The sequence below is a fragment of the Oncorhynchus clarkii genome, chromosome 10, assembly GCF_045791955.1.
Source record: "Oncorhynchus clarkii lewisi isolate Uvic-CL-2024 chromosome 10, UVic_Ocla_1.0, whole genome shotgun sequence".
NCBI lineage: Eukaryota > Metazoa > Chordata > Actinopteri > Salmoniformes > Salmonidae > Oncorhynchus > Oncorhynchus clarkii.
This window is the reverse complement of record NC_092156.1, coordinates 6,786,944-6,810,491: the sequence shown is the minus strand read 5'-3', so window position 1 is coordinate 6,810,491 and position 23,548 is coordinate 6,786,944. Positions and strand designations below refer to the sequence as shown.

Here is a 23,548-nt window from a genome sequence, read left to right as displayed (position 1 = left end):
CTCTGACACGATGAAGACCTTAGTCACAGGAAGGACATCTTTCTCTGACATGATGAAGACCTTAGTCACAGGAAGGACATCTTTCTCTGACACGATGAAGACCTTAGTCACAGGAAGGACATCTTTCTCTGACATGATGAAGACCTTAGTCACAGGAAGGACATCTTTCTCTGACACGATGAAGACCTTAGTCACAGGAAGGACATCTTTCTCTTACATGATGAAGACCTTAGTCACAGGAAGGACATCTTTCTCTGACACGATGAAGACCTTAGTCACAGGAAGGACATCTTTCTCTGACATGATGAAGACCTTAGTCACAGGAAGGACGTCTTTCTCTGACAAGATGAAGACCTTAGTCACAGGAAGAACATCTTTCTCTGACATGATGAAGACCTTAGTCACAGGAAGGACATATTTCTCTGACATGATGAAGACCTTAGTCACAGGAAGGACATCTTTCTCTGACATGATGAAGACCTTAGTCACAGGAAGGACATCTTTCTCTGACATGATGAAGACCTTAGTCACAGGAAGGACATCTTTCTCTGACATGATGAAGACCTTAGTCACACGAAGGACATCTTTCTCTGACATGATGAAGACCTTAGTCACAGGAAGGATATCTTTCTCTGACATGATGAAGACCTTAGTCACAGGAAGGACATCTTTCTCTGACATGATGAAGACCTTAGTCACAGGAAGGACATCTTTCTCTGACATGATGAAGACCTTAGTCACAGGAAGGACATCTTTCTCTATTTTTATTCTTCTTTTCTATACTGTGTGTCTTATTTAGGTTTGGCCTGCAGGCTTCCAGAGAGGCTAATTACCTCCAGAGAGGCTGATTACCTCCAAAGAGGCTGATTACCCCCAGAGAGGCTGATTACCCGAGAGGCTGATTACCTCCAGAGAGGCTGATTACCCCCAGAGAGGCTGATTAACCCAGAGAGGCTGATTAACCCAGAGAGGCTGATTAACCCAGTGAGGCTGATTACCCCCAAGAGGCTGATTACCCCCAGAGAGGCTGATTACCCCCAGAGAGGCTGATTAACCCAGAGAGGCTGATTAACCCAGAGAGGCTGATTAACCCAGAGAGGCTGATTAACCCAGTGAGGCTGATTACCCCCAGAGAGGCTGATTACCCCCAGTGAGGCTGATTACCCCCAGAGAGGCTGATTACCCCCAGAGAGGCTGATTACCCCCAGAGAGGCTGATTACCCCCAGTGAGGCTGATTACCCCCAGAGAGGCTGATTACCCCCAGAGAGGCTGATTACCCCTAAGAGTCTGATTACCCCTAAGAGGCTGATTAACCCAGAGAGACTGATTACCCCCAGAGAGGCTGATTACCTCCAGAGAGGCTGATTACCCCCAGAGAGGCTGATTGAGGCTGATTAACCCAGTGAGGCTGATTACCCCAGTGAGGCTGATTACCCCAGAGAGGCTGATTAACCCAGAGAGTCTGATTAACCCAGAGAGGCTTGACTTCTCCATTCTATATTTCATGCACTGCCAGGCGGGGGGAGGGGCCTGCTCCCCAGAGTCCAACATTCAGCTCAGCAGGGAGGAGGAGAGGATAGAGGGATGACTGTGTGGAATGGTGACTATGGGGTGACCAGTGTGTGTGCCTGAGTGCGATGACTACAGAGGATTTGTGTGTGTGTGTGTAGGTGTGTGTGTAGGTGTGTAGGTGTGTAGGTGTGTAGGTGTGTGTGTGTGTGTGTGTGTGTGTGTGTGTGTGTGTGTGTGTGTGTGTGTGTGTGTGTGTGTGTGTGTGTGTGTAGGTGTGTGTGTGTGTAGGTGTGTGTGTACGTGTGTGTGTGTGTGTGTGTGTACGTGTGTGTGTGTGTGTGTGTGTGTGTGTGTAGGTGTGTGTGTAGGTGTAGGTGTGTAGGTGTGTTTAGGTGTGTGTAGGTGTAGGTGTTTGTAGGTGTGTAGGTGTGTGTAGGTGTGTGTAGGTGTGTGTAGGTGTAGGTGTGTGTAGGTGTAGGTGTGTGTAGGTGTGTAGGTGTGTGTAGGTGTAGGTGTGTAGGTGTGTGGGTGTGTGTAAGTGTGTGTAGGTGTAGGTGTGTAGGTGTGTGTAGGTGTGTAGGTGTGTAGGTGTGTGTAGGTGTAGGTGTGTAGGTGTGTGTAGGTGTGTAGGTGTGTGTAGGTGTGTAGGTGTGTAGGTGTGTGTAGGTGTAGGTGTGTAGGTGTGTGTAGGTGTGTAGGTGTGTAGGTGTGTATGTGTGTGTAGGTGTGTAGGTGTGTGTAGGTGTGTGTAGGTGTGTGTATGTGTAGGTGTGTGTAGGTGTGTAGGTGTGTGTAGGTGTGTGTAGGTGTAGGTGTGTGTAGGTGTGTGTAGGTGTGTAGGTGTGTAGGTGTGTGTAGGTGTGTATGTGTAGGTGTGTGTAGGTGTGTATGTGTAGGTGTGTGTAGGTGTGTATGTGTAGGTGTGTGTAGGGGTGTAGGTGTGTAGGTGTTTGTAGGTGTGTGTAGGTCTAGGTGTGTGTAGGTGTGTGTAGGTGTGTGTAGGTGTAGGTGTGTTTATGTGTAGGTGTGTGTAGGTGTAGGTGTAGGTGTGTGTAGGTTTGTGTAGGTGTAGGTGTGTGTAGGTGTGTAGGGTGTATAGGTGTGTGTAGGTGTGTGTAGGTGTGTAGGGTGTATAGGTGTGTGTAGGTGTGTGTAGGTGTGTGTAGGTGTGTAGGTGTAGGTGTGTGTAGGTGTGTGCAGGTGTGTGTAGGTGTGTGTAGGTGTGTAGGTGTGTGTAGGTGTGTGTAGGTGTAGGTGTAGGTGTGTAGGTGTGTGTAGGTGTGTAGGTGTGTGTAGGTGTGTGTAGGCGTGTGTAGGTGTGTAGGTTTGTAGGTGTGTGTAGGTGTGTAGGTGTGTAGGTAGGTGTGTAGGTGTGTAGGTTTGTAGGTGTGTGTAGGTGTGTAGGTGTGTAGGTAGGTGTGTAGGTGTGTGTAGGTGTGTAGGTGTGTGTAGGTGTGTAGGTGTGTAGGTGTGTAGATGTGTGTAGGTGTGTAGGTGTGTGTAGGTGTAGGTGTGTAGGTGTGTGTAGGTGTAGGTGTAGGTGTGTGTAGGTGTGTGTAGGTGTAGGTGTAGGTGTGTGTAGGTGTGTGTAGGTGTAGATGTAGGTGTGTGTAGGTGTGTGTAGGTGTAGGTGTAGGTGTGTAGGTGTGTGTAGGTGTGTAGGTGTGTGTAGGTGTAGGTGTAGGTGTGTGTGTAGGTGTAGGTGTAGGTGTCATGGCCTAATTTTCATTGTTTTTATTCACATATTTGAAGAGTCTTATTTATTCCTGTTTCTCCTTTATATTTATCACTACTGCAGTATATTATTTAGTCAAACGTTCTATATTATTTTACTCAAGCTTTATAAACCTTTGTAGGTGTGTGGGTGTGTGTAAGTGTGTGTAGGTGTAGGTGTGTAGGTGTGTGTAGGTGTGTAGGTGTGTAGGTGTGTGTAGGTGTAGGTGTGTAGGTGTGTGTAGGTGTGTAGGTGTGTGTAGGTGTGTAGGTGTGTAGGTGTGTGTAGGTGTAGGTGTGTAGGTGTGTGTAGGTGTGTAGGTGTGTAGGTGTGTAGGTGTGTGTAGGTGTGTAGGTGTGTGTAGGTGTGTGTAGGTGTGTGTAAGTGTAGGTGTGTGTAGGTGTGTAGGTGTGTGTAGGTGTGTGTAGGTGTGGGTGTGTGTAGGTGTGTGTAGGTGTGTAGGTGTGTAGGTGTGTGTAGGTGTGTATGTGTAGGTGTGTGTAGGTGTGTATGTGTAGGTGTGTGTAGGTGTGTATGTGTAGGTGTGTGTAGGGGTGTAGGTGTGTAGGTGTTTGTAGGTGTGTGTAGGTCTAGGTGTGTGTAGGTGTGTGTAGGTGTGTGTAGGTGTAGGTGTGTTTATGTGTAGGTGTGTGTAGGTGTAGGTGTAGGTGTGTGTAGGTTTGTGTAGGTGTAGGTGTGTGTAGGTGTGTAGGGTGTATAGGTGTGTGTAGGTGTGTGTAGGTGTGTAGGGTGTATAGGTGTGTGTAGGTGTGTGTAGGTGTGTGTAGGTGTGTAGGTGTAGGTGTGTGTAGGTGTGTGCAGGTGTGTGTAGGTGTGTGTAGGTGTGTAGGTGTGTGTAGGTGTGTGTAGGTGTAGGTGTAGGTGTGTAGGTGTGTGTAGGTGTGTAGGTGTGTGTAGGTGTGTGTAGGCGTGTGTAGGTGTGTAGGTTTGTAGGTGTGTGTAGGTGTGTAGGTGTGTAGGTAGGTGTGTAGGTGTGTAGGTTTGTAGGTGTGTGTAGGTGTGTAGGTGTGTAGGTAGGTGTGTAGGTGTGTGTAGGTGTGTAGGTGTGTGTAGGTGTGTAGGTGTGTAGGTGTGTAGATGTGTGTAGGTGTGTAGGTGTGTGTAGGTGTAGGTGTGTAGGTGTGTGTAGGTGTAGGTGTAGGTGTGTGTAGGTGTGTGTAGGTGTAGGTGTAGGTGTGTGTAGGTGTGTGTAGGTGTAGATGTAGGTGTGTGTAGGTGTGTGTAGGTGTAGGTGTAGGTGTGTAGGTGTGTGTAGGTGTGTAGGTGTGTGTAGGTGTAGGTGTAGGTGTGTGTGTAGGTGTAGGTGTAGGTGTCATGGCCTAATTTTCATTGTTTTTATTCACATATTTGAAGAGTCTTATTTATTCCTGTTTCTCCTTTATATTTATCACTACTGCAGTATATTATTTAGTCAAACGTTCTATATTATTTTACTCAAGCTTTATAAACCTTTTTTTTTCTGTGAGTGTTTGACTTGTTGAGTGAATGAGGCAATGATGGAGTCCACTAGCTGTCTGGTTTGGAACCAGGCCGGCGTACCTGAACAGCATGGGGTTAACGAGCTTCCACCTGCATAAAGCCTGATCCAAATGACATTAAACAGGCAAACGATGGAACGCAGGATTCACCCAGACCGCTGTTGACGACGCCTGGAGAAAGAGGAGCTGCTACTGGGAGAGACCATTATCCTGCTCGGTCGAGGCAAACGACCGCCGCTCTGAGTAACACTATGTTGTTCGATGGATTGACCGATTCAGCTTCTCTCTCGCCACTTCAAGTCAGCCGGTGCGCTAAGGACGCGGCATTGGGGCGGCAGGAAGTCTAGCCGTTAAGAGCATTGGGCCAGTAACCGAAAGGTTGTTGGTTTGAATCCCTGAGCCGACTAGGTGAAAAATCTGTCTGTGCCCTTGAACAAGTCATTTAACAAGTCATTAAGACGCTCTGGATAAGAGTGTTTGCTAAATGATGTAAGATGAGACCACAGTGACTCCCGCTCTTGGACCAGGCTGGCCCCGAACCAAAGCACTCTGGTGAATGTGAGCCTGGGCTTGTTCTTGTGTGTTCGGGTTGTAATTACCCTCTTTTAACTAAAATGGGAATATTATTAAAGAAGAACCTTAGATTTTGACCAGAATAATCAGGATAACGCTGACAAGTCAGGACATATTGCCTCACAAGGAGAACGTCAATTTTAGGGTTAAGGTTTAGGGGCGGCAGGGTAGCCTAGTGGTTAGAGCCGAAAGGTTGCAAGTTCGAATCCCCGAGCTGATAAGGTCTGTCGTTCTGCCCCTGAACAGGCAGTTAACCCACTGTTCCTAGGCCACCATTGAAAATAAGAATTTGTTCATAACTGACTTAAAGGTAAAAAATAAATAGGGGTTAGGGAAAATAGGCTTTGAATGGAAATCAATTGTTGGTCCTCACAAGTACAGTAAAACCAACGTGTGTTTACTTCACTATGTACCTAGAATCGGAGTCTAACGGCGCATAGAGCCTGATAACAGTGTGGGACTGTTTGGAAATTAGAGGGTGTGTAATTACTGAGTGACACGCTAATCAATATAAATTCCGGAGCAAATTCCAGCCACCGTGGCTCTAAATCGAGGCAGCGAGCCTGCTACAGTTGGGACTTTGATGAATGGAGAAAAGCGGCAATTAAAAATAAATGTTGTATCATGTCGGCCATATTGTTTTTGCCACGACCAATTGAGTTTGGGTATTTACAGTTTATGTGAAATGTCACCCCCTTATTTTGTTGTCTTTATTATTTTGGTTAGGTGTTTTTGTTTTTTGTGTTTATGTCCTGTCTAGTGTTTATGTCCTGTCTAGGGTTTATGTCCTGTCTAGGGTTTTTGTACTGTCTAGGGTTTATGTCCTGTCTAGGGTTTATGTCCTGTCTAGGGTTTATGTCCTGTCTAGGGTTTATGTCCTGTCTAGGGTTTATGTCCTGTCTAGTGTTTATGTCCTGTCTAGGGTTTATGTCCTGTCTAGGGTTTTTGTACTGTCTAGGGTTTATGTCCTGTCTAGGGTTTATGTCCTGTCTAGGGTTTATGTCCTGTCTAGGGTTTATGTCCTGTCTAGGGTTTTTGTACTGTCTAGGGTTTATGTCCTGTCTAGGGTTTATGTCCTGTCTAGGGTTTATGTCCTGTCTAGGGTTTATGTCCTGTCTAGGGTTTTTGTCCTGTCTAGGGTTTATGTCCTGTCTAGGGTTTATGTCCTGTCTAGGGTTTTTGTCCTGTCTATGGTTTATGTCCTGTCTAGGGTTTTTGTCCTGTCTAGGGTTTTTGTCCTGTCTAGGGTTTTTGTCCTGTCTATGGTTTATGTCCTGTCTAGGGTTTTTGTCCTGTCTAGGGTTTTTGTCCTGTCTAGGGTTTTTGTCCTGTCTAGGGTTTATGTCCTGTCTAGGGTTTATGTCCTGTCTATGGTTTATGTCCTGTCTAGGGTTTTTGTCCTGTCTAGGGTTTATGTCCTGTCTAGGGTTTATGTCCTGTCTAGGGTTTTTGTCCTGTCTAGGGTTTATGTCCTGTCTAGGGTTTATGTCCTGTCTAGGGTTTTTGTCCTGTCTAGGGTTTATGTCCTGTCTAGGGTTTTTGTCCTGTCTAGGGTTTATGTCCTGTCTAGGGTTTATGTCCTGTCTAGGGTTTTTGTCCTGTCTAGGGTTTATGTCCTGTCTAGGGTTTTTGTCCTGTCTAGGGTTTATGTCCTGTCTAGGGTTTTTGTCCTGTCTAGGGTTTTTGTCCTGTCTAGGGTTTTTGTCTTGTCTAGGGTTTATGTCCTGTCTATGGTTTATGTCCTGTCTAGGGTTTATGTCCTGTCTAGGGTTTTTGTCCTGTCTAGGGTTTATGTCCTGTCTAGGGTTTATGTCCTGTCTAGGGTTTTTGTCCTGTCTAGGGTTTATGTCCTGTCTAGGGTTTTTGTCCTGTCTAGGGTTTATGTCCTGTCTAGGGTTTTTGTCCTGTCTAGGGTTTTTGTCCTGTCTAGGGTTTTTGTCTTGTCTAGGGTTTATGTCCTGTCTATGGTTTATGTCCTGTCTAGGGTTTATGTCCTGTCTAGGGTTTATGTCCTGTCTAGGGTTTATGTCCTGTCTAGGGTTTATGTCCTGTCTAGGGTTTATGTCCTGTCTAGGGTTTATGTCCTGTCTAGGGTTTATGTCCTGTCTAGGGTTTTTGTCCTGTCTAGGGTTTATGTCCTGTCTATGGTTTATGTCCTGTCTAGGGTTTTTGTCCTGTCTAGGGTTTATGTCCTGTCTAGGGTTTATGTCCTGTCTAGGGTTTTTGTCCTGTCTAGGGTTTATGTCCTGTCTAGGGTTTATGTCCTGTCTAGGGTTTTTGTCCTGTCTAGGGTTTATGTCCTGTCTAGGGTTTATGTCCTGTCTAGGGTTTATGTCCTGTCTAGGGTTTTTGTCCTGTCTAGGGTTTATGTCCTGTCTAGGGTTTATGTCCTGTCTAGGGTTTATGTCCTGTCTAGGGTTTTTGTCCTGTCTAGGGTTTTTGTCCTGTCTAGGGTTTTTGTCCTGTCTAGGGTTTATGTCCTGTCTAGGGTTTATGTCCTGTCTAGGGTTTATGTCCTGTCTAGGGTTTTTGTCCTGTCTATGGTTTATGTCCTGTCTAGGGTTTTTGTCCTGTCTAGGGTTTTTGTCCTGTCTAGGGTTTATGTCCTGTCTAGGGTTTATGTCCTGTCTAGGGTTTTTGTCCTGTCTAGGGTTTATGTCCTGTCTAGGGTTTATGTCCTGTCTAGGGTTTTTGTCCTGTCTAGGGTTTATGTCCTGTCTAGGGTTTATGTCCTGTCTAGGGTTTTTGTCCTGTCTATGGTTTATGTCCTGTCTAGGGTTTTTGTCCTGTCTAGGGTTTTTGTCCTGTCTAGGGTTTTTGTCCTGTCTATGGTTTTTGTCCTGTCTAGGGTTTTTGTCCTGTCTAGGGTTTTTGTCCTGTCTAGGGTTTATGTCCTGTCTAGGGTTTATGTCCTGTCTATGGTTTATGTCCTGTCTAGGGTTTTTGTCCTGTCTAGGGTTTTTGTCCTGTCTAGGGTTTTTGTCCTGTCTATGGTTTTTGTCCTGTCTAGGGTTTTTGTCCTGTCTAGGGTTTTTGTCCTGTCTAGGGTTTATGTCCTGTCTAGGGTTTATGTCCTGTCTAGGGTTTATGTCCTGTCTATGGTTTATGTCCTGTCTAGGGTTTTTGTCCTGTCTAGGGTTTATGTCCTGTCTAGGGTTTATGTCCTGTCTAGGGTTTTTGTCCTGTCTAGGGTTTATGTCCTGTCTAGGGTTTTTGTCCTGTCTAGGGTTTTTGTCCTGTCTAGGGTTTATGTCCTGTCTAGGGTTTTTGTCCTGTCTAGGGTTTATGTCCTGTCTAGGGTTTATGTCCTGTCTAGGGTTTTTGTCCTGTCTAGGGTTTATGTCCTGTCTAGGGTTTTTGTCCTGTCTAGGGTTTATGTCCTGTCTAGGGTTTTTGTCCTGTCTAGGGTTTTTGTCCTGTCTAGGGTTTTTGTCTTGTCTAGCTAGGGCTTTTGTATGTTTATGGGGTTGTTTACTAGTCTAGGTGTTTTATATGTCTATGGTTGCCTTAAATTGGTTCTCAATTAGAGGCAGCTGTTTATCGTTGTCTCTGATTGGGAACCATATTTAGGCAGCCATATTCCTTGGGTAATTTGTGGGTGTATCATCTATGTATTAGTTGCCTGTGTCTGCGCTTGTTCTACATAGCGTCACGTTAGTTTTGTTGTTTTTGTAAGTTTGTTGAAGTATTCTTCGTTTCATTAAAATAGAAGATGTATTCACATCACGCTGCGCCGCGGTCTCATCCATACAACGAACGTGACGTGAAAACTATTTCTAAGAAGCGTACTGTGAGATTTTTTTTCCAAACTTTAACACTCTTGTGCTGGTCGCACTTTGAAGTCTACAATGTAGAGAGTGGGGAGAGGTCAAGGGTTATGCTAGATGGTGATGAATCGAGATCACAGCGGTTGCTTTCATCCACTTCTGTCATGGGCTTTCATTCAATAGAATTTTAAACTCCTTCCTGAGGAGCTGTGAAACCAGACGTTTGGGGACGGCTGGTGGACTACATTACTCAGTCTACTGTGGCAGTCCTCCCTGCAGCAGATCAAAAGGACAATATCTAAATTCTCATCGGACAAATAAGTTATATTTCCATAGTCCCAGTCAGTCTTACATGCACAGATAACTCCAGCGTCTTCATGGTGTCCACAGTTGTGCTGTCCCCAGCCAAGGTTGAAACAATTCTCCAGTTTCATTTCACTGCCCGTACAGTCCACGTTGTCCAGCAAGATGGGACCCGAGCCGTAGCCGAAGAAGGCCAGGATCTTGGCGGCGATAGCGGGACCACAACCCAGCTGCCTACACACCACCTGGGCGTTGGGCAGCTGCCAGTCGTCGTCACACACCGTGCCCCAGAGGTCACCGTGGAACACTTCAACGCGACCCTCGCAGCTGCTATTACCGTTCGCCACGCGGAGGACGGGGCGCTCTGGAGGAGGAGACACACAGAGAGGCACATTCTTCATGGAGAGGTGTATTAGTAAAAGGTGTTGCTATGGTTTCCTTGTTGCACAATGGCTTTAATCTACAAATGGAATATTATCTATTATAAACTGGGTGGTTTGAGCCCTGAATGCTGATTGGCTGACAGCCGTGGTATATCAGACCGTATACCACGGGTATGACAAAACAATGATGTTTTACTGCCCTAATGATGTTGGTAAGTAGTTTATAATAGCAATAAGGCACCTCGGGGGTTTGTGGTATATGGCCAATATACCATGGCTAAGGGGTGTGTCCAGGCACTCCGCGATGCGTCGTGTCTAACAGCCATTAGCAGTGGTATATTGGCCATATACAACACCCCCTCGTGCCTTATTGCTTAAATAATAAGCAAGTATTATAACAACAGATATATCTGTTTCGAGTACATTAACTGGAGATAATTCCCATTCATTTGTCACATGGGGGGGGGGGCTGCAGCATCACCACTACCTTTGGTTGTCATAGCAACCATTGTCTTTGTCACGGTAGTTGTAGTAGTGGTCTTGACTGGTTCTGTTCGGTCGGTCACTAGAATAAGACAAACGATGCATTAGAATCAGAATAATGAGTCGGTCTACACCGGCAAGCTGATGCCTAGAGTAGACGGCTGACGGTTTCCCATCCTCTGTGAGGAGAGGGGGGGGGGGGGGGTCGAATTAGGAATTACAATACTAGAATTTAGAATACCAGAATGGACATTAACCTTCTTATGATGATAGTAGAAAAAGTCAGCCATTTTGGTCAGGGAATTGGTCAACCTTAGTTTGCCAGGGCTGTGATAAAATATTGTGTGAAACAATTCATTTGAAGAATGTGTCTGCACTGCGTGTTTGTTAGCTAGCTAGCCAGGCAGTTTTAGAGGAATGATTCTATAAATTGATCAAATTAACTACCCATATGCCAACATTCCATTCAAACAATACAGTCATTCCACAGCTTAGACAAGTTGTAACTCGCAAGTACTGATATTGTATCATATAATATCACAGCTTGGAAACAAACATAAAAAAATATATGGTCTTTTTACATATATTTTAAAGGTTATTTATACATAAAATTGGCATAAAACCTGTATAAACCCATGTTTATAATATGACAATATTTTAGGTTGACTATAATTCTATTACACAATTTCTGATACACATCACATGCCTTACTTTTATTTTCCTGCATTAGTCAAATCAGGAAATGCATCACTTATGCCTCTACTGCATTCATTCCAATTAGACTGACCAAAATGGCTGCCATTTTCACCATGTTCTGGAACTTTGAGGGTTTAGAAAATACTGTAGCCCCTATAGTCTATTTAATAGGATCTCTATGGGGGTGACTTCCTTTACTTGCTCCATCACCACCATGTACTGAGTGGCACTGCTGTCCCAGAGTTAAAGAGAAACTTAGAGAGGAAACAGCACCCTCTATTGGTCATAGGATAGAGGTGCAGGTGGAGCAGTGTGGTCTGACGGGGACCACACTATTATTACATTATAATACTTAAGCTAAATAATTGCCTGTAATGCTGGCAGTCTGGAAGAATCCCCTTCCCATGGGCATTGTGTTCTTGGGAGAAACTGTGGTGGAGCCTGAACCTACACAGAGAACAGACATGAATAGCAGACATAGTATTAAAGACATTGGCAACATGAATTACAGCAAGAGAGAGAGATACAGAGAGAGAGAGAGAGAGAGATACAGAGATACAGAGAGAGAGAGAAAGAGATACAGGGAGAGAGACAGAGAGAGACAGAGAGAGAGAGAGAGAGAGAGAGATACAGGGAGAGAGAGAGAGAGACAGAGAGATACAGTGAGAGAGTGAGAGAGACAGAGAGAGATACAGGGAGAGAGAGAAAGACCGAGAGAGACAGAGAGAGAGAGAAAGACAGACAGAGAGAGACAGAAACAGCTTCTCACCTGAACAGATAACCCCAGCGTCCTCATGATGTCCACAGTTGTGTATCCCCCATCCCAGACTGTAGCATTTACTCAGCTGGTTCTCGTAACCATTACAGTTGACATTGTCCAGTAGAATCAGTCCTGTGCCGTAACCAAAGTAGGCGTTGGTGGTGGAAGAAACGGCGTGGCCACAGCCAATCTGTTGACACACCACCCCTGCGTCTCTCCTACCCCAGTCGTCATCACACACCGTCCCCCAGCTGCCCTGGTAGAAGACCTCCACCCGTCCCTGGCAGTAGTCCAGTCCACCAACTAAGCGGATCCTACCATCTCCTAAAATATAGGGGAGGGCGGGAATCATCAGCATTCCATGTAAACCATATATGCAAAAGTCTGAGGACATCCCTTCAAATTAGTTGGATTCGGCTATTTCAGCCACACCCGTTGCTGACAGGTGTATACAGTCGAGCACACAGCCATGCAATCTCCATAGACAAACAGTGGCAGTAGAATGGCTCGTACTGAAGAGCTCAGTGATTTAAAAAAATCTAATCAAAATTGAATTGTCACACACACATATTTAGTAGATGCTATTGTGGGTGTAGCGAAATGCTTATGTTCTGAGCTCCAACAGTGCAGTAGTAACCTCACACTCAACGTCAACAAAACTAAGGAGATGATTGTGGACTTCAGGAAACAGCAGAGGGAACACCCCCCTATCCACATCGACGGAACAGTAGTGGAGAGGGTAGCAAGAACCTGTTAAGTCTACCCCTTCCTTTTTCGAACATTCTGTTAAAAATCGCGCAACTTTTCAGCGTCCTGCTACTCATGCCGGGAATATAGTATATGCATATGATTAGTATGTGTGGATAGAAAACACTCTGAAGTTTCTAAAACTGGTTAAATCACGGCTATGACTATAACAGATCGTGTGTTTCATCGAAAAACGCAAGAAAAACTGCTCTCTGAAAGCTAAAAATTATTTCCATGCGTCACTTTCATGGGTTGTTAAAAGGGCACAAAATTAATTAATCGCCATTGTCGTCATTTTCCAGGCAGTTTTTTCTTGGTAAATCCAACTAACTGGATTCAATTTCTTCCGGTCTCCACCAGGATGTTTTGAATGTGCACATTGGCAGCCATTGATTTGCAGACGAGGAGCTATTGAAAACACATCGCCCTGTAATCATTTTGATAGATTATAAACGTTTACTAATACCTAAAGTTGGATTACAAAAGTATTTCGAAGTGTTTTGTGAAAGTTTATCGTCGACTTTTTTAATTTAAAAAAATGACGCAGCGTTTAAAAACAATGTTTTTTTCTGAATGACACAGCTTCCATAGAAAGCTATTTTGGGTATATATGGACCGATTTAAACGAAAAAAAGACCCAATAGTGATGTTTATGGGGCATATAGGAGTGCCAAGAAAGAAGCTCGTCAAAGGTAATGAATGTTTTATATTTTATTTCTGCGTTTTGTGTAGCGCCGGATAAGCTAAATCTTTGTTTACGTCGCATTCAGGCATTTTAGTGTGTTGCATGCTATCAGATAATAGCTTCTCATGCTTTCGCCGAAAAGCATTTTAAAAATCGGACTTGTTGGCTAGGTTCACAACGAGTGTAGCTTTATTTCAATACCCTGCATGTGCATTTTGATGAACGTTTGAGTTTTAACGAGTACATTTAGCATTTAGCGTAGCGCATTTGCATTTCCAGATGTCTACTTGAGACATCTGCGTCTCAAGTAGGAGCAAGAATTAAGTTCCTCGGCATACACATCACAGACAAACTGAATTGGTCCACTCACACAGACAGCATCGTGAAGAAGGCGCAGCAGCGCCTCTTCAACCTCAGGAGGCTGAAGAAATTCGGCTTGTCACCAAAAGCACTCACAAACTTCTACAGATGCACAATCGAGAGCATCCTGGCGGGCTGTATCACCGCCTGGTATGGCAACTGCACCGCCGTCAACCGTAAGGCTCTCCAGAGGGTAGTGAGGTCTGCACAACGCATCACCGGGGGCAAACTACCTGCCCTCCAGGACACCTACACCACCCGATGTCACAGGAAGGCCATAAAGATCATCAAGGACATCAACCACCCGAGCCACTGCCTGTTCACCCCGCTATCATCCAGAAAGCGAGGTCAGTACAGGTGCATCAAAGCTGGGACCGAGAGACTGAAAAACAGCTTCTATCTCAAGGCCATCAGACTGTTAAACAGCCACCACTAACACTGAGTGGCTGCTGCCAACACACTGACACTGACTCAACTCCAGCCACTTTAATAATGGGAATTGATGGGAAATGATGTAAATATATCACTAGCCACTTTAAACAATGCTACCTTATATAATGTTACTTACCCTACATTATTCATCTCATATGCATACGTATATACTGTACTCTATATCATCGACTGTATCATTATGTAATACATGTATCACTAGCCACTTTAAACTATGCCACTTTGTTTACATACTCATCTCATTTGTACATACTGTACTCGATACCATCTACTGTATCTTGCCTATGCTGCTCTGTACCATCACTCATTCATATATCCTTATGTACATATTCTTTATCCCCTTACAGTGTGTACAAGACAGTAGTTTTGGAATTGTTAGTTAGATTACTTGTTATTACTGCATTGTCGGAACTAGAAGCACAAGCATTTCGCTACACTCGCATTAACATCTGCTAACCATGTGTATGTGACAAATAAAATTTGATTTGATTTGATTTGATTTAGTATCTAACAGTTCACAACAATACACAAATCTAAAAGAATGGAATTAATACGTATATAAATATTAGATTGAGCAATGTCGGCGTGGCATTGACTAAAATAGAGTAGAATAGAATACAGTATATACATATGAGATGAGTAAAGCAGTATGTAAGCATTATTCAAACATTATTAAAGTGGCTAGTGTTCCATTATTAAAGTAGCCAGTGATTCCATGTATATGTATATAGGGCAGCAGTCTCTAAGGTGCATGGTTGCATAACCGGGTGGAAGCTGGCTAGTGATGGCTGTTTAGCAGTCTAATGGCCTTGAGATAGAAGCTGTTTTTCAGTCTCTCGGTCCCAGCTTTGATGCAGATGTACTGACCTCGCCTTCTGGATGATAGCGGGGTGAACAGGATGTGGCTTGGGTGGTTGATGTCCTTGATGATATTTTTGGCCTTCCTGTGACATCAGGTGCTGTAGCTGTCCTGGAGGGCAGGTTATGCGTTGAGCAGACCGCACCACCCTCAGGAGAGCCCTGCGGTTGTGGGCGGTATAGTTGCCATACCAAGCGGTCATAAAGCCCGACAGGATGCTCTCAATTGTGTATCTGTAAAAGTTTGTGAGGGTTTTAGGGGCCAAGACAAGTTTCTTCAGCCTAAGGTTGAAGAAGCCTTCCTCATCACACTGTCTGTGTGGGTGAACCATTTCAGATCGTCAGTGATGTGTACGCTGAGGAACTTGAAGCTTTCCACCTTCTCCCCTGCAGTCCAGGTGATGTGGCTAGGGGGTGGTCCCTCTGCTGTTTCCTGAAGTCCACGATCAGCTCCTTTGTTTTGTTAATGTTGAGTGAGAGGTTATTTTCCTGGCACCCCTCTCCCAGGGCCCTCACCTCCTCCCTGTAGGCCGTCTCATCATTGTTGGTAATCAGGCCTCCTACTCGTGTCGTCTGAAAACTTGATGATTGAGTTGGAGGCGTACGTGGCAACGCAGCCATGGGTGAACAGGGAGTACAGGAGGAGGCTGAGCATGCACCCTTGTGGGACCCCTGTGTTGCGGATCAGCGTAGTGGAGGTGTTGTTTCCTACCTTCACCACCTGTGGGCGGTCCGTCAGGAAGTCCAGGACCCAGTTGCACAGGGCGGGGTTCAGACCCAGGGCCCCAAGCTTAATGATGAGCTTAGACGGTACGATGGGGTTGAATACTGAGCGAGAGTCAAGGAACAGCATTCTTACATAGGTTTCCCTCTTGTCCAGATGGGATAGGGTAATGTGCAGTGCCATGGATAAAGCAGTGTGCAGTGCCATGGATAAAGCAGTGTGCAGTGTGATGGATAAAGCAGTGTGCAGTGCCATGGATAAAGCAGTGTGCAGTGTGATGGATAAAGCAGTGTGCAGTGTGATGGATAAAGCAGTGTGCAGTGCCATGGATAAAGCAGTGTGCAGTGTGATGGATAAAGCAGTGTGCAGTGCCATGGATAAGCAGTGTGCAGTGTGATGGATAAAGCAGTGTGCAGTGCCATGGATAAAGCAGTGTGCAGTGTGATGGATAAAGCAGTGTGCAGTGCCATGGATAAAGCAGTGTGCAGTGTGATGGATAAAGCAGTGTGCAGTGCCATGGATAAAGCAGGGTGCAGTGTGGAGTCTGTGGAGCTATTGAGGCGGTAAGCAAATTAAAGTGGGTCTAGGGTGCCAGGTAAAGGTGGAGGTGATATAATCCTTAAACTAACCTCTCAAAGCACTTCATAATGACAGGAGTGCTACAGGGTGATAGTCATTTAGTTCAGTTACCTTTGCTTTATTGGGTACAGGAACAATGGTGGACATCTTGAAGCAAGTGGAGACAACAGACTGGGATAGGGAGAGATTGAATATGTCCGTAAACACTCCAGCCAGCTGGTCTGCGCATGCTCTAGGACACGGCTAGGGATTCCGTCTGGGCCGGCAGCCTTGCGAGGGTAAACACTCATAAATGTCTTACTCACGTCGGCCATGGAGAAGGAGAGCCCACAGTCCTCGGTAGCAGGCCGCATCGGTGGCACTGTGTTATCCTCAAAGCTGGTGAAGAAGGTGTTTAGCTTGTCCAAGCAAGACATCGGTGTCCGCAATGTGGTTGGCTTTTTGTAGTCCGTGATTGACTGTAGACCCTGACTCATACGTCTCATGTCTGAGCCGTTGAATTGCGACTCCACTTTGTCTCTGTACTGACGTTTAGCCTGTTTGATGCCTTACAGAGGGAACAACTACACTGTTTGTATTCTGCCATATTCCCAGTCACCTTGCCATGGTTAAATGCAGTGGTTCGCATTTTCAGTTTTGCGCGAATGCTGACATCTATCCACGGTTTCTGGTTTGGGTAGGATTTAATAGTCACAGTGGGTACAACATCTCCTATACACTTCCTGATGAACTCAGTCACCGTGTCATATCCGTGTATTTGTCCATGTCTCAGAGGCTACCCGGAACATATTCCAGTCCATGTGAGCAAAATAATCTTGATGCGTGGATTCCGATTGGTCAGATCAGCGTTGAATAGACCTGAGCACATATATGTCCTGTTTGAGTTCCTGCCTATATGGAGTTGTGATCAGATTTTATGAAGAAAGGGTGGAGGTGGGCCTTGTAGACATTTTGAAAAGTTGAGTAGCATTGGTCCAATGTTTCCCAGTGCGAGTACTACAGTCATTGTGTTGGTAGAACTTCGGTAGTATTTTCCTCAAATTGCATTGTTAAAATCCCCAGCTACACAAAATTCCGGCCTCAGGATACGTGGTTTCCAGTTTGCATAAAGTCCAGTGTAGTTCTTTGTGGACCGTCATGGTATCGGCTTGAGGGGGATATTCACGGCTGTGACTATAACCAAAGATAATTATCTTGGGAGGTAATACGGTCGGCATTTGATTGTGAGGTGTTTTAGGTCAGCTGAACAAAATGACTTGAGTTTCTGTGCGTTATCACAATCACACCATGAGTAGTTAATCATGTAACATACACCCCCTCCTTTCTTCTTCCCGGAGAGTTCTTTATTCCTGTCTGCGCGATGTACTGAGAACCCAGCTGGTTGTATTGACGGGGACAGTATACACAGAGAGAGCCATGTTTCTGTATGCTACAATCCCTGATGTCTCCCTGGAAGGAGATCCTCGCCCTGAGCTCGTCTACTTTATTATCCAGAGACTGAACATTAGCGGTGGATGGTGTGCATGCCTCCTGAGTCGGACCAGAAGTCCACTCCGAATAACTCTTCTCAGCCGGCAACTTCATGGAGCAACCTCTGGGATAAGCTTAATTGCCCTGGGGGGTACGAACAAAGGATCCAATTGGGGAAAGTTGTATTCCTGGTCGCAATGCACCGTTCTGATATCTAAAAGCTATATAACACAAAAAAACTCCAAAGGCAAACATTGGCAGCAGATTGGCCCGTACTAAAGAGCTCAGTAACTTTCAACATGGCACCATCATAGGATGCCTTTCCAACAAGTCAGTTCATCAAATCTCTGCCCTGCTAGAGCTGCCCCGGTCAACTGTAAGTGTTGTTATTGTGAAGTGGAAACATCTAGGAGCAACAACGGCCCATGCTCGAAGTGGTAGGCCACGCAAGCTCACAGAACGGGACCGCCGAGTTCTGAAGCATGTAGCGTGTAAAAATCATCTGTCCTCAGTTGCAACACTCACTACCGAGTTCCAAACTGCCTCTGGAAGCAACGTCAGCACAATAACTGTTCGTCGGGAGCTTCATGAAATGGGTTTCCATGGCCGAGCAGCTGTACACAAGCTTAAGATCACCATGCTCAATGCCAAGCATTTGCTGGAGTGGTGTAAAGCTTGCTGCCATTGGACTCTGGAGCAGTGGAAATGCGTGCACCCGTGCACCCGTGCACAAAGTGAGGTCCATACAGAAATTATTTATCGAGATTGGTGTGGAAGAACTTGACTAGCCTGCACAGTGCCCTGACCTCAACCCCATTAATCACCTTTGGGAATAATCGCCCAATATCAGTGCACGACCTCACTAATGTTCTTGTGGCTGAATAGAAGCAGGTCCCCGCAACAATGTTCCAGCATCTAGTGGAAACCAATGGCGTGCCGTGGGCCTGGGGCCTGGGCCTTCAGTGAAAATATATATATTTTTAAAATTATATTCTGATGATGTTTAGGCCAGCAGAGAAGGCCTTGCTGGCCGTGACGGCCCACCACTGGTGGAAAACCTTCCCAGAAGAGTGGAGTTACAGAAGCAAAGGGGGGACCAACTCCATATTACTGGCCATGATTTTGGAATGAGATGTTCGACGAGCAGGTGTCCACATACTTTTGGTAATTTATTGTATCTTCTCACTCAAAGCCTGGATTCATGTCTATAACACATCTATAATGTCTTTATGGTGTGTCTATGTGTCTCCCGACCCCTCCTGTCTCAGCCTCCAGTATTTAACTGCAGTAGTTTATGTGTCAGGGGGCTAGGGTCAGTCTGTTATATTTGGAGTATTTCTCCTGTCTTATCTGGTGTCCTGTGCAAATTTAAGTATTCCCATCTAAATCTCTCTCTCTTTCTCTTTTTCTCTCTTTCTCCTTCACTCCATTTCTCTCTCTCTCTCTCTTCTCTTGGAGGACCTGAACCCTAGGACCATGGCTCAGGACTACCTGGCCTGATGACTCCTTGTGTCCCCAGTCCACCTGGTCGTGCTGCTGCTCCGGTTTCTGATGTTCTGCCTTCGGCTGTGGAGCCATGGCCTGTTCGCCGGACATGCTGCCTTGTCCCGGACCTGCTGTTTTCAACTCTCTCTCTCTCTACCGCACCTGCTGTCTCTAACTCTGAATGATCGGCTATGAAAGGCCAACTGACATTTACTCCTGAGGTGCTGACCTGTTCCACCCTCTACAACCACAGTGATTATTATTATTTGACCCTGCTGGTCACCTATGATCATTTGAACATCTTGGCCATGTTCTGTTATAATCTCCACCCGGCACAGCCAGAAGAGGACTGGCCACCCCTCATAGCCTGGTTCCTCTCTAGGTTTCTTCCTAGTTTCCGGTCTTTCTAGGGAGTTTTTCTTAGCCACCGTGCTTCTACACCTGCATTGTTTGGGGTTTAAGGCTGGGTTTCTGTACAGCACTTTGTGACATCGGTTGATGTAAAAAAAAAGAGGGCTATATAAATAATCTTGATTGATTGATATGTCTGTGAGTTGTTATGTCTGTGAGTTGTTATGTCTGTGAGTTGTTATGTCTGTGAGTTGTTATGTCTGTGAGTTGTTATGTCTGTGAGTTGTTATGTCTGTGAGCTGTTATGTCTGTGAGTTGTTATGTCTGTGAGTTGTGTCTGTGAGTTGTTATGTCTGTGAGTTGTTATGTCTGTGAGCTGTTATGTCTGTGAGTTGTTATGTCTGTGAGCTGTTATGTCTGTGAGTTGTTATGTCTGTGAGTTGTTATGTCTGTGAGTTGTTATGTCTGTGAGTTGTTATGTCTGTGAGTTGTTATGTCTGTGAGTTGTTATGTCTGTGAGCTGTTATGTCTGTAAGTTGTTATGTCTGTAAGTTGTTATGTCTGTGAGTTATGTCTGTGAGTTGTTATGTCTGTGAGTTGTTATGTCTGTGAGTTGTTATGTCTGTGAGTTGTTATGTCTGTGAGCTGTTATGTCTGTGAGCTGTTATGTCTGTGAGTTGTTATGTCTGTGAGTTGTTATGTCTGTGAGTTGTTATGTCTGTGAGTTGTTATGTCTGTGAGTTGTTATGTCTGTGAGTTGTTATGTCTGAGATTTGCCCGTAACATTGCTCTCCCATGCTGCTGTCTTAGTTTCGTTCCATGTCTCTATTGAAAACTGATTTTTATCTCACTACCTCGATAAATAAAGGTTAACTAAAAAAAGTTAAAATCCTTAATTGAACATCACTCTGTTCATTTACACAGGCAGCCAAATTCTGATATTTTGCCCAATTACTGGCAAAAGCACTGATCTGATTGGTCAAAAGATCAAAAATGTGTTGCCTGTGTAATCGCAGACTATTTAGTTTGGATTCCGGGCTAGATTTATTGGGCTCTTGTGAGCGTGTTGTCCTCCATGAACTTTGAAGTTCTCCAGTTCTACAAACCTGGTTGTGACTGAAGGCAAACGGACTTCACCCTTTCCCCTTAAAGCAGTTTATACAGTGAATTAAAACTATTTTACTTACATCGTTTGACTGAAATTAGAGAGAAGAGAAATTAACGGGATCACTTACTTAAAGCTGAGTTTCTCCGAGATGAAGTGGTGGCCTCACCGAGGCTCCGTGACGCCAGCACTGATGGAACTAAGGAGAGATGAGACGGAGGTAATAAAATAATACATTATATTTATTAGTGATGTCAACCAGGGATGTGTCCTTGTAACTCAGTCTTTTGTCATGCATTGACATCACATGAAATCTTTAGAAATGGTAAGGCCCATTCCTACACAAAACGTAACTAGAAGAGTTATACACTTCTTTTCCAAGATGGCATAGCAGTTCAGACGTCTTTTGTCCTCGTCTTGTCGTGTCCCGTATATATATATATTTTTTAAAAATTTCACATACCTTTTTATGTATATATGTTTTAATTTTCCATAAACTCATCTTCATAACACTCTCCTGCAACCCGCCTCACCAATTTATATTTATAAAAAAAGTATTATTTACCTCAAATCTGTAATCCTCCAAGAAGCTAGCCAGAAACTAGCCAGAAACTAGCCAGAAGCTAGCCAGAAGCTAGCCAGAAGCTAATCCAGAAGCTAATCAGAAGCTAATCAGAAGCTAGTTAGCTTCTTTACTGTCTAATCGTTAGTATTCAGCTAACCACGGTCTGTGGTCAACAGCTATCCTTTAGCTCGAAAATCTATCGCCAGTTTTGTACGGCGCAGCTAGCTAGCTGCTATCCGTGTGACTATCGGCTTTCGTCGATTCCGGAGCAAACATCAATTATTCCGGAGCTAGCCAGCTGAAGAATTCCATCAATCACTCCTGGGCTACAATCACCTATCCGGACCCGTTTTACTGCCTATGCTGAGCCCCACCGGGCCTTCACAACTGGACTACTGACGCTATCTACCCGAAGGAGTTATCCGGCTGGCTCCTCCGTCGCGACGTTACCTGAACGCCCATCTGCGGCCCGCTAACCGTTAGCTGTCTTATCGGCTGCTATCTGCTATCAGAATAGACAATCGGACAATTATTTATTTATTTGTATTATTATTATTATTTTTTTTTTTCTTCTTGGGCCTCTATAACTATATCTATTGTTTTTTTGTTGCTGTGTGATTTGGATTAATCCCCTCTACCACACGGAACCCCACTAATCTACTGACGGAACGCAAGAGGTGGCTAGTAACAGACCTCCATTCTATGCTAGCTTGCTACCGATGGCCTGGCTAGCTGTCTAAATCGCCGTGACCCCCAAACAACCTCTCTACTCACTGGACCCTTTTGATCACTCGACTAAGCATGCCTCTCCTTAATGTCAATATGCCTTGTCCATTGCTGTTCTGGTTAGTGTTTATTGGCTTATTTCACTGTAGAGCCTCTAGTCCTGCTCACTATACCTTATCCAACCTATTAGTTCCACCACCCACACATGCAATGACATCTCCTGGTTTCAATGATGTTTCTAGAGACAATATCTCTCTCTTCATCACTCAATACCTAGGTTTACCTCCACTGTATTTACATCCTACCATACCTTTGTCTGTACATTATACCTTGATGCTATTTTATCGCCCCCAGAAACCTCCTTTTACTCTCTGTTCCAGACGTTCTAGACGACCAATTCGTATTGCTTTTAGCCGTACCCTTATGTTACTCCTCCTCTGTTCCGTAATAGCCTTGGTTTCATGCATGTTAACATTAGAAGCCTCCTCCCTAAGTTTGTTCTATTCACTGCTTTAGCACACTCTGCCAACCCGGATGTTCTAGCTGTGTCTGAATCCTGGCTTAGGAAGACCACCAAAAATGTAAAACATTTTAATTTTCAAACATTTTAATCCCAAACTACAACATTTTCAGACAAGATAGAACTGCCAAAGGGGGCGGTGTTGCAATCTACTGCAAAGATAGCCTGCAGAGTTCTGTCCTACTATCCATCTAACTTCTACTTTTAAAAATCCACCTCTCTAAAAACAAGTCTCTCACCGTTGCCGCCTGCTATAGACCACCCTCTGCCCCCAGCTGTGCTCTGGACACCATATGTGAACTCATTGCCCCCCATCGATCTTCAGAGCTCGTGCTGCTAGGCGACCTAAACTGGAACATGCTTAACACCCAAGCCATTCTACAATCTAAACTTGATGCCCTCAATCTCACACAAATTATCAATGAACCTACCAGGTACCTCCCCAAAGCCTTAAACACGGGCACCCTCAGAGATATCATCCTAACCAACTAATACACCTCTGCTGTCTTCAACCAAGATCTCAGCGATCACTGCCTCATTGCCTGCATCCGTAATGGGTCAGCGGTCAAACGACCTCCACTCATCACTGTCAAACGCTCCCTGAAACACTTCAGCGAGCAGGCCTTTCTAATCGACCTGGCCGGGGTATCCTGGAAGGATATTGATCTCATCCCGTCAGTAGAGGATGCCTGGATATTTTTTTTAAATGCCTTCCTAACCATCTTAAATAAACACGCCCCATTCAAGAAATGTAGAACCAGGAACAGATATAGCCCTTGGTTCTCCCCAGACCTGACTGCCCTTAACCAACACAAAAACATCCTATGGCGTTCTGCATTAGCATCGAACAGCCCCCGTGATATGCAGCTGTACAGGGAAGCTAGAAACCATTATACACAGGCAGTTAGAAAAGCTAAGGCTAGCTTTTTCAAGCAGAAATTTGCTTCCTGCAACACTAACTCAAAAAAGTTCTGGGACACTGTAAAGTCCATGGAGAATAAGAACACCTCCTTCCAGCTGCCCACTGCACTGAAGATAGGAAACACTGTCACCACTGATAAATCCACCATAATTGAGAATTTCAATAAGCATTTTTCTACGGCTGGCCATGCTTTCCACCTGGCTACTCCTACCCCGGTCAGCAGCACTGCACCCCCCACAGCAACTCGCCCAAGCCTTCCCCATTTCTCCTTCTCCCAAATCCGTTCAGCTGATGATCTGAAAGAGCTGCA

The 23,548-nt window shown here is 45.0% G+C and overlaps 1 protein-coding gene across 1 annotated transcript in view; it reads right to left on the bottom strand.

Annotated features, from left to right (window-relative positions):
- The window catches only part of LOC139419809 (scavenger receptor cysteine-rich domain-containing group B protein-like), a 31,152-nt gene that overhangs the window by 966 nt on the left and 6,638 nt on the right, over positions 1–23,548 (bottom strand). The window contains exons 4-8 of the mRNA XM_071169794.1: positions 20,636–20,704; positions 11,701–12,015; positions 11,301–11,378; positions 10,240–10,317; positions 9,419–9,733 (exon numbers count right to left, since the gene is read on the bottom strand). Of these exons, the coding sequence (XP_071025895.1) occupies positions 9,419–9,733; positions 10,240–10,317; positions 11,301–11,378; positions 11,701–12,015; positions 20,636–20,704 (855 nt within the window). The remainder of the gene's footprint in view (positions 1–9,418; positions 9,734–10,239; positions 10,318–11,300; positions 11,379–11,700; positions 12,016–20,635; positions 20,705–23,548) is intronic.